The sequence below is a fragment of the Triticum dicoccoides genome, chromosome 3A, assembly GCF_002162155.2.
Source record: "Triticum dicoccoides isolate Atlit2015 ecotype Zavitan chromosome 3A, WEW_v2.0, whole genome shotgun sequence".
NCBI lineage: Eukaryota > Viridiplantae > Streptophyta > Magnoliopsida > Poales > Poaceae > Triticum > Triticum dicoccoides.
Window position 1 is genome coordinate 62,945,035 of NC_041384.1, and position 10,605 is coordinate 62,955,639.

Consider the following 10,605-nt stretch of genomic DNA (forward strand, 5'->3'; position numbering starts at 1 on the left):
AGGCGGGGGCGGACTTCGGGCCCCATGTGGGTTTGGACGGGCCAGCGGAAGGCGTGGTGTCCGCGTGGCTCTCGGGAGGCGGTGGCGGTGCGTCGGGCTGGTGGCTCGGTTGCCTGCGTGCAGCAGCGCGGTGGCCGGGGCTTTGCGATCCCAATATGGGCCCGGCCAGGCCCGGGTGGCCTGGTTTGCCTCGTATGCGGCGTCCGGTCAGCAATTCGCGTCGGTGCTGGAGGCAGAGGCCTCCAACGCGACGGTGGTGGAGGCGGTTCCCTCCCGTTCGGCTCCAGTGCTTCCACCCGCACCATCTGGGCTCTTCTTGCCTCTGCTCTCTTAGACCTCATGGTGGTGTTCGCAGTGGGACGACGTGGATGGGTCCAAGACCGTGGTGGCGCGTGCTTGCGGGTGGCAAGATGGTGGGATGGTTCCGTTCTAGTGGGTGTCGGGGCATGGGGGTGCGGGAGAAATCCCTGCCGGTTCATCCGGCTCCGACGCGGTGACGCCAGTGGGTGCCGCCATTCCTTCCCGAAGGGCGTCGGTGCTACCCATCCCCCGCTCCCCTCCGTATGCCGGGGGAAACTTTAGGACTTGTCCGGGCAGCAGCGTCGCATTCCTTCTTGGAGGTGTTGGTTGGTACGCAGCGGTTCGGTGCCAGGGCAAATGGTGGGCTAGGTAGTGGCTGATCACCTCAGCTTGATCTCAATTTTGTTCGAGTTTTTCTCTTGCACACTACTGCAATCTGGCTGCCTGCGGGATGATCATGCCGCGCAAATGAGTTTTTTCTTCATTGTTAAAGTTGGAAAGGATGAACTTCAGATGCTAATAGCAAACAAATAGCACAACAGAATTGCACTTGTTTTACTGTTAAAGCTTGATGTCGCATGAATAACTTAGAAATAATGAGAACACTCAAACCTGCACCCACAAACTTAGATGCATACATTGCGCCACCCTATGCAAATGGAAAAGCTAGTGACTTTATATTGATCTTCTGATCTTCGAATACGTTAGTTCGATTGGATCAGGCAACACCAACTACTGCTACCAGTATATTGTGTTTTTCTTGTACACATTTTTTAAAAATAGTTTGGATTCCTTACCACATGTGTCACATGGTTTTATCTTGTACACATATTTCCAATAAAAAGAACCCAGGGGGAAAAAGATAGTGATTACTCCGTTTGTAGTAGTGATCTGAAACATCTCATATTTGTTTTCTCTTTGAACCGGTGTTTTTATCAGTGTCGGTGCAAGCGTACAACCACACATGTTCATCAAATAGTTACTTAACTTGAATTTTACACGAATGACAGTTGATATGTTCTTTTGTGTTCTTTGAAAGAGGTTTAAAAAATGTCAAATGAAATATTATACGCGTAGATAGTGAGCTATAGACCATACAGGCAGCAGTTGCAGGTTCACAACAAACCAAATGTAACAGCAATTATGCATCTGCCTTTAGGGGGAAATTTACACATCATAGAACAAATCACCACTACTGGACAAGCAAACAAACATCCGACCAACATGGGTGTGTGACAATGGAACATGAGTGCAGCATAATCAGGCACCTGCATGAGTGCAAGTCTTGGAAAACAGGAATACAGCTGGTTCCGCGGATTGGCAACCTTTGTAATTATATCAGTGTTTTCAGCATGGCCCGTTGTCACGGACCATAGGCGCCACCGCGTCTTATCCCGCCATAGGCACCAACTCGTCCACCTCTGCGCACCACCTGACGCAGTAAAGAAATTGTATACGAGCATCATGCACAAGAACCATGATATTCTAGATTGAATGGGCACAGAACATACCCAACTCTTCTCGTTATACCATAACCTAGTACATGACCATTATATTCGCTATCTAGAACTTGAAAGGTAAAGGTACAGCTACTCAACAGAAAACGCCCAACTCTTACTCTTCCTCGTTGCTACAAACAACTCATATATTATATAGTATACAGAACAAGATTTGCGGAAAAAAACATGAGGATTTCAATATTTCAGTGCAGATGCAGTAGCATAAGTACGCACTTCCCTGTACCTGAGCTACTTCAACAATCTGTACCCACATAATCACCATTTATGCGTTTCAAATTTCAAATGGATTGACAATTTGCTCTGTCCAGCTTATTGTCTTCCATGTAGAAAGAACAGACGGACCAAGTAGCTTTGACAAATGTCCTGTAAACTACCGCCCATGCTTCATCATGGATAGCAAGTAAAATGACAAAGTAGTGTGACTTGTACATGGCATTGCAGTTCGTTCAACCTGTACTTGGTTGGATTATGTTCAGTACACCATCTAAAAGTTTAGTAAAATCTAGGAAAGTACAATCATCCGACAGTAGAACTTAGCAGCGATAAGCTTAAATTGTTTTGGGTATGAAAATAGTACATAATGGACAGAACAAACTCGTAAAATGCAAAATTGAATAGATTCTTACCAGGTTACATCATGGGGCATCCTGCTGAACTGCCGGCCCTGGAAAATTTGCAGTTGCAGAGAAGCTCAGTGGTATTGCTAGATCAGTCGCTTGGGAAGGCTGGTCAGCCTGTCTGCTGCTAATGTTGGCATCGTTCCCACCCATGAACGGTGCACCCTCCTGGACATGGACCAAGCCACCAGGCGACATAGGTGACATATCAGATGCGTCCGCCAGCGATTGTCTAGGTATGGGTGCAGTACCATCAGACACTGAACCAGGTAGTGGTACAGGAAGTGGCCCAGTTACAGCAGCTCCAGCTTCAGTTGCAGGTGGCAGCACATCAAAACCAGATCTTACCCGCGGCCTGCGTTCTACTGGACCCTGATCACGGCTTCTGCTCCTGCTGCGACTACGGCTGCGGCTCCGTGACCAACTCCTGCTGCGGCTCCTGCTGCGTGACCAGCTTCTGCTACGGCTTCTGCTCCTACTACTTAGGCTCCTGCTATCACTTCTTCTGTCATAGCCTCGCGAGCGGCTTCTATCTGGGCTACGGCTGTAGCTCCTGCCTCGACCCTTGTCAAATCCTCGACGGCCATCATACCTTCCACGTCCATCTGAGATAAAACGATCATGTGGACCTCGGTCAGAACGTCCCCGTCCTCCAAATCCACGCCCTCTTCCACCACGTCCACCAGAGAAATCACCCCGGCCTCGTCCACCAAAACCAGAAGAATCACCCCTACCACGACCACCAAAACCAGGAGAATCACCCCTGCCACCGTGACCACCAAATCTACCAGGGCTTGCTCCACCTCTCCTGCCAAAGCCATCAGACCCACGCCCCCCTCTCCCGCTGAAGCCACTGGGTCCAGGACCTTCCCTTCCACCAAATCCACCAGGCCCCTCCCTTCCACCAAATCCACCAGGACCAGGGCCCATCCGTCCATCGAAGCCACCAGGGCCATCCCGACCACCAAAGCCGTCAGGAGTCTCTCGACCACCAAAGCGGCCGGGGCCATCTCGATCACCAAATCTGCCCGGGCCATCCCGATCAATAAATCCACCTGGCCCATCTCGACCACCAAAGCCTCCAGGGCCCTCCCTAATTCCACCATAACAACCAGGGCCGCCAACAGCAGATTCAAAACGACTACCGCCACCAGGACTATCCCAACGGCTCATGCCACCAGCCTGGTTTCTTGGAGCACCAGATGCACCCCGTGCAGCCATCTGTTGCAGCTCTGGAGGTACCTGCTGACCAGTACCATCCAAAACTTTCACCAAATCAGCAGCATATTTCCAATCTTGCTCAGAGAAGAAAGTGTATGCAACTCCAGTAGCCCCAGCCCTTCCTGTACGCCCTATGCGATGCACATAGTCTTCGATCCCAGTTGGGAAGTCATAATTGATCACCACTCTTTAAACAAAACATGCGACAATATTGAGAAATGGCAGAACAATCAACAAACATCACTAGGCTTGAAATGAAACGATATTTAATACCAGAAGATTTTAACATGGGACAACCAAAAAAACTCACCTGATGTCTTTGATGTCAAGTCCACGAGCAGCAACATCTGTGGCCACTAATACTGGCACAATACCAGTCCGAAACTGACCCAGAATATGATCCCTTTCACCCTGTGATTTGTCGCCGTGAATGCTTGCAGCACCAAAACTACGACCAATGCTACGAGCAAGCTGATCGCACATTTTCTTGGTTGAGCAAAATATGATGATCTTTGAGCCCCTTTCTTCTGCTCTAAGAATCTGCTCCAAGCGACGTTGCTTATCCATGGGTGGAACCATCTCTACATACTACACCATACACAAGGGGTGAACCTTAGAAATAGACAATCCATAAAAATGGCTAAATATGATATATCAAACATCCAGTATGGCAAACAAACAAAAGCATGGCCATATATGAAGCCATATGAATACCTGTGTGATGGATTTGTTGGCAACAAGTTCATCAATGCTACCAATATTGATCTGGACAGGATTTCTCAATAAATCCCCAGCTATTTTTGTAACCTCCTTTGGCCAAGTGGCAGTGTACATCAGAGTTTGTCTATTACGAGGAATCTCGTCAACAATCTTCCGTATTTGTGGCTCAAAGCCCATGTCAAGCATGCGGTCAGCTTCATCAAGCACAAGTAATGAAATCTGATGGAGGCTAATCTTCCTCATTTCCAGGATATCATTGAGTCGTCCAGGTGTAGCTACCACAATATCTGCTCCACGCTCAAGTTCTCTGAGCTGAGGTCCCTTTGGAGCTCCACCATACAGGCACTGAAAAAATAAACAAAAAAATGAACATATATTAAAGATTGCAACACGCACTCCAGCAACAGAACCCATGAAATACAGCACATTTCTTAAAGGCAAAAAGGACAAGGCATACGGGTTCATAGAAGACCATTCCAAGACAAGGCTCAGTTTCTACATTAACAGTATCTTTTACTGAGAATCAACTGTCTACATTGCATTTAACAATTATATGCTTTCCTAAAAGGCAAAAAGGACAAGGCATACGGGTTCATAGAAGACCATTCCAAGACAAGGCTCAGTTTCTACATTAACAGTATCTTTTATTGAGAATCAACTGTCTACATTGCATTTAACAATTATATGCATATTCCTATGAGGCAACACTTATATGTAATCCCCATGATTATGATCAGATGTCATCCAGTGTATCTCAATATAAATGAAACCATGTGCATTCATATAGAAGAGTAAAGGTCCAAACTTACTGTGCATGATACTCTAGATGATCGACCAAACTTAATTGCTTCATCTTGTATTTGTGAAGCAAGCTCACGAGTAGGGGCCAAAACCAACACTGTAGGGCCCGACATTGGATTGTTTTGGCATCTCCTCAGATGTACAAAAGCAGGAATAAGGTACCCCAGTGTCTTCCCTGATCCCGTCTTGGCAATAGCTACTATGTCCCTGCTTTGAAGTGCAACAGGCCATGTTTGAGCCTGAATTGGGGTGGGGTTTAAGAAGCCAGCAGCATGAACCTGAGTGGCAAAATGAAGAATCATAAGCACATATGCATCTGCAGAAAGACACTATCTACGATGAGAAAGAAAAGCTAATTGCTACCCTAAATGAATATGGCTGCTTACTTAAGCAGCTCAAGGCATGAAGAAGGGGCTCTTTGTAGATTCAGAGGCAGAGACAAGAAGCAGGAAACCTCAGCCACATTTTATATTCTGAAAGAACATCAATTCTTCCGATAGTTGTCGGCAGAAAATAGCAACAAGTATGTCACTACACTGCCCAGGTAACGGCACTAGTTAAATTAGGGTATCCAGCATGACAGCATATGACATGCAATGTGTTTACTACCGAAAATTCTAGTTTTGACTTCTAAGGAGTCTTTGTTGTGGCCCATGCTAACAAGTTACAGACAAGGAAATATAAGAAACAAACATCATAATATTCCAAGCACCAATACTAAAATACAACTCAAGAGAAAGCATACCTCACTCAGGATCTCTGGGGGGAATCCAGTAGCCTCAAATGTCATAAATGGAGGAGGAACATTCTCACCCTGAATATTTTTAAGAAACGGGATAACATGTGACAAAGCTTTATAGTAAATGAAAACAAAACATAAGAGATTGGTAATTCAACTAGAAATCAACAGGTGATGTCGTGGCAGTAAAGCGCATGCATTTGTAAGCCCCACAAGGATTTGAAGCTCCTTGTCTGTAAATTTTACTGAATAGTACATAAAACAACATATCACATCAATTTATGGCCAACTGCAGATATCATGAGTTACCTTGCCAAACAAACAAGGCATTCGTTCCCATCATAGTATTTCAAACAGAATGTATTTGCACATGAAAATACTAGCATATCCAGATAGGATTTTAGAAATATTCCATCTATCTGTTTCCTGTATTATTTGGTGGGAGATATATGCATCACATAAATGACAGAATTATGTATTCTACAAAAATATTATCTTCCTACAATCGGGTCAAATTACTGAATATCTGTTAAGTTGCGTTTGGAATAGCGTTTCAACTATAGTTCAGAAGGCAACAGGACAGAGAAAAGGAGAATCATCATTATATGGAGATTATGTTAAGCTGTGAACCATGTTTCAGTTATTTTAAGATAACATTGCCATGCAATTGAGTCATTACCACTGCAGTTACTTCATGGTGTTGACGATATGCATCTACTGAAGCGACACTTGGGAAATCAGGAGGAGAAAATGTTCCGGATGGTGGCCTCGCTAAAGCTCCGATAGGAAATGGACCATTGTTAAGTGGGTTTTGTACCAAATGTGGAGGTGCCATGTTATAACCCCCAAAATTATCTGGCTGGGAATAAGGTGGGCCATTCCTCATATCCTGCTGTACAAGATTATGAATAATAGAGTTAGTGGTGTCAATTTCATAAACAGAGAGATTGTTGTATAGAACTGATAGAAATAATTCAAACCATAAAGAATGTAATTGTATGCAGAAGAAAAAACACAGTTGTGAGACTTTTTATATTTCATTACAAAAAATCTCCATACCAATCATAATATTCTGATAGAAAATATATTTCATGAAACAAGATATAACAAACGAAGGAACTTCACAATGTACTACTCTCTCTGTCCACAAATGTAAGATGTTTTGGCAGATTAATTTAGTAACAAAATAAGGAATGCTGATCTCATTAACACCTGACAAAACAGGATTGTATAGTATATTACCAGGTGATTTTGTGGGGGTGGAAGAGCGGCAGGTTTTGGCTGCTGATGGAGAGCATTTATTCCATCAAACCTCCCAGAGGAGAGAGCCTCATTTTTTTCAAATTGATCTTCACTATTGCCCCTCTTGAAACCTATTGGAGGTCGACCCGGTGAAGGAGCAATATGATTGGGAACTACATGGCTACTAGCCAGTTGTTGCTGGTAGTTAGTATCCACTCCGCCTTGATGTGTTTGAGCAGGCGCGCTCAAGAAACTAACGTTATTAGTTTCACCTGGGGATGATCCACCAAGATGATGCTTTGCAGGATATGGTGGCCCTCCGACTCCATGAATATTTAGTTGATTATGGGCTTCAGGACGTTGATGACTTGAAGGCAACGTCTGGTTTGAAAGAGGAACTTGGCCATGCTGCTGACTAAGCGGTAAGGAAAAGCCAGTCTGCTTTCCTTCATGATGAGCTCCTGCATCAACCTTCACCGTGGTATTTTGTTGCCCATGTTGGGAGACAAGATGACCATGATGTGGTTGTTTTCCCTGTTGAGGGGTGAACTGGAAGCCATGCTGGAGTTGGCCCTGTTGGGGGGACATTTGAGGTACTTGAGGCTGTGAAGCTTGCAAGCCTTGTGAAGCCTGGGCAGGTTGATGAAAGCCTGGTGATTGTTGTGTGTGTTGCACTTGAGTCTGAGGCATCCTTGTTCCCTGCAACTGCTGACCTTGATTGTAAGAAGCATGCGGCATTTGTGGCTGCTGGCCTTGATTGTAGGCAGATTGTGGCATAGGGGGGCGCTGGCCATGACTGTAGGCAGCTTGCGGCATCGGTGGACGCTGACCTTGATTGTAAGCTCCTGGTGGCATCGTTGGCTGCTGACCTTGATTGGCAGCTTGCGGGATTGGCATCTGCTGGCCTTGATTATACTGAGTTTGCGACATTTGTGGCTGCTGGCCCACCTGATATGAATATTGCTGCTGGGGTTGCATATAATGACCGTGCTGATATGGCATTGGCTGCTGATGAGCGTTTGGGTACTGAGGAGCTACTGGCTGTTGTGACCCTTGCTGGTTCGGCATCTGTTCTTGCTGCTGTTGATACTGAAACAGCGGTTGCTGTGCTTGCTGACCTTGATACTGAAACGGCGGTTGCTGTGCTTGCTGACCTTGATACTGAAACGGCGGTTGCTGTGCTTGCTGACCTTGATACTGAAACGGCGGTTGCTGTGCCGTCTGTTGCGGCTGCTGCTGCTGCTGCTGCGGGGGCTGTTGCTGCTGCATGCCAGGCTGCGCAAAAGCCCCGGGCGCTGGCGTGGGCGCAGCCGCGGGCAAGGGAGGCGCGGCCGCACCCGGCTTGTCATACTGAGTGAGGTTGGTCTCAGGGTTCCAGTAGTAGAGCGTCTCGCCGTCGATTAGTGCTTTCCAAGGCGCAGGGAGCGTCGGGTCGTCAGGGGCGAACCGCGGGCCCGATGAATCCGCGGCAGCCTCTGCTCCCGCCATGGCCAGCGGCGGATCTAGACGGCGCACGCCCGAAATTTTGCCAGGGTTAGTTCGGGATTAAACAGCCAGGAAATCAATAAACAGTGGATGAGTACAAGCTCGTTCGTACCTCAAAACCCCAGCCGTGGAGACGGCAGGCCAGGGGAGCAGCGATGAGGTGGAGCCCCGACGGCGATGGCAGCGACGAGACGCGCCTGCGGCGACGCGCGTGGTGAGGCGCGAGGGTTTGGGGGGCGTGAGTGCAGCGGGGTTTGCGGGGTTTGGGGGGTGAGGCTTCGGCGTCGGCGGCGAGGGAGAGGCGTGGGGGTTTGGGGGTGGGCGGCGACGGCGACGGCGGGCGCGGCGGGAGCTCTAGCCGCTAGGGCACATCGGTGGCGAGGCTACGGGGGAGAGATTTTAGAGCCGCAAGGGGTTGGGTCGGGATTGGATCTTTTTTAGGTCAGGCACGGTACGGTGACCGGAGAGGAGTCCGCCTGGCCGCAGGAGATGGGTTTTGACGGCTCGGATTGCTCGGCTGTCTCGTGACATACAGTGGATGGAGACCAGATATACGACTCGACGTTGTACCACCCCTCAGAAAAAAAATGATTCGACGTTGTATCGGAAAGGAATCTCGTGAAGGAATCCCATTGTTAGAGACCGAACCAAAATGGAGCCTCCTCAGCGCTTTGGATTTTCATCTGTCAGATCGGAATCTCATTGTGACACAGACCATCGGATCTCGACCCAAATTGTTGTGGGTCATTGGATATTTACCCAATCAACCTCGGCCATCGGATAAAATTTCAATAAGGCTTCGGATAGCGCCTCAAGGGCTAATGCGGCCGTCTTGTTTTCGGCGCGGAGTGCTATGTCCGGATCACTAGCTAGAGTGATAATTCCATTCGGCCCGGGCATCTTAACCTTCATGTACCCGTAATGGGGTATTGCTTGGAAAATTGTGAATGCTTCCCGCTCTAGTAAAGCGTGATATCCGCTCTTAAACGGGGCCACCTAAAACGTGACTTCTTCGGACCTGTAATTATCCGGCGTGCCGAACACCACATCTAGTATGATTTTTCCTGTGCAGCGCGCTTCCCGACTGGGGATTATTCCTCTAAAGGTTGTGCTGCTTCGCTCGACGCGGTTCCAGTCTATTTCCATTTTTTGAAGGGTTTCCTCATAAATGAGGTTCAGTCCGCTGCCTCCATCCATGAGCACCTTGGTGAGGCGAAAGCCGTCCACTATGGGACTGGGGACCAATGTGGCTGGTGCTCAGGCTGTTCGGAATCTAGGTTCATCACTTGCGTTGAAGGTAATGGCAGTGTCGCTCCATGGATTTATTGTTACAACTTGATAGACTTCGGCGAGGCTGCGGAGTGTTCTTTTTCACACATTGTTTGATGCGAAAGTCTCGAAGACTGTGGGAACGGTACTGGTGTTCTTGGGCTGGCTTTCTGCGGCCTCCGGAATTAAGAGGTCCTCGCCGATTTTGGCCACCTGCCGGAGTATCCAACATGCTCTAAGGTTGTGAGTTGGTGTGGCGTCCTCTGTACCGTGAATTCTATAGGGTCCATCAAGCCATCTTTCCAGTACGGTTCCATGCCCTGTAGAGGGTTTTGGCTTTTTGGTGTTTATCCCGGGTGTCCTGTGATGATGCACCCTCTTAGTTCGGACGGGATTACTATTCAAGGCCGGATTATCCCAAAAATTTATTTCGGTTTTCCAGTCGCTTTTCATCGCACAGTATTTTTGTACTATGGATGCCAAGTCAGTGAAGCGTGTGATATCACGACGACTTACGGCGTCAAGTATTCCCTTGTCCGTGCAATTACCGCAAAAAACTGAGATTGCGTCTTCCTTGTGGCAATCATTTATCCTGTTCATAACCAGGAGGAATCTGGCCCAGTAATGATATACTGTTTCCTTGGGCCTCTGCCTAATTTGGGAGAGATCGCTTATGATTGGGTGGGCGGGT

At 47.6% G+C, this 10,605-nt stretch overlaps 1 protein-coding gene across 2 annotated transcripts; it reads right to left on the minus strand.

Annotated features, from left to right (window-relative positions):
* Positions 1-1,351: 1,351 nt before the first annotated feature.
* LOC119267155 (DEAD-box ATP-dependent RNA helicase 40-like) lies at positions 1,352-9,031 on the minus strand. Of its 2 annotated transcripts, none has more exons than XM_037548495.1 (9): positions 8,758-9,031; positions 7,161-8,662; positions 6,598-6,807; positions 5,925-5,993; positions 5,188-5,457; positions 4,373-4,723; positions 3,969-4,246; positions 2,447-3,845; positions 1,352-1,732 (listed from the first exon to the last, which is right to left on the minus strand). In XM_037548495.1, exons 2-8 carry the CDS (start codon positions 8,646-8,648, stop codon positions 2,456-2,458), a joined length of 4,056 nt encoding a protein of 1,351 aa, XP_037404392.1. In that variant the 5' UTR covers positions 8,649-8,662; positions 8,758-9,031; the 3' UTR covers positions 1,352-1,732; positions 2,447-2,455. The 2 variants fall into 2 exon arrangements, with proteins under 2 accessions (XP_037404392.1, XP_037404391.1); XM_037548494.1 differs by having other exon boundaries at positions 6,598-6,810; positions 8,758-9,030.
* Positions 9,032-10,605: the final 1,574 nt, after the last annotated feature.

What these genes read in the sequence shown, in the direction of transcription:
- LOC119267155 (XM_037548494.1), bottom strand. Translation starts at nt 8,648, where the DNA reads ATGGCGGGAGCAGAGGCTGCCGCGGATTCATCGGGCCCGCGGTTCGCC. An exon ending in CCCCAGAGATCCTGAGTGAG is followed by an intron (nt 5,458 to 5,924) that starts GTATGCTTTCTC and finishes TTTGCCACTCAG; the next exon opens with GTTCATGCTGCTGGCTTCTT. An exon ending in CTTGACATCAAAGACATCAG is followed by an intron (nt 3,846 to 3,968) that starts GTGAGTTTTTTT and finishes TTTTGTTTAAAG; the next exon opens with AGTGGTGATCAATTATGACT.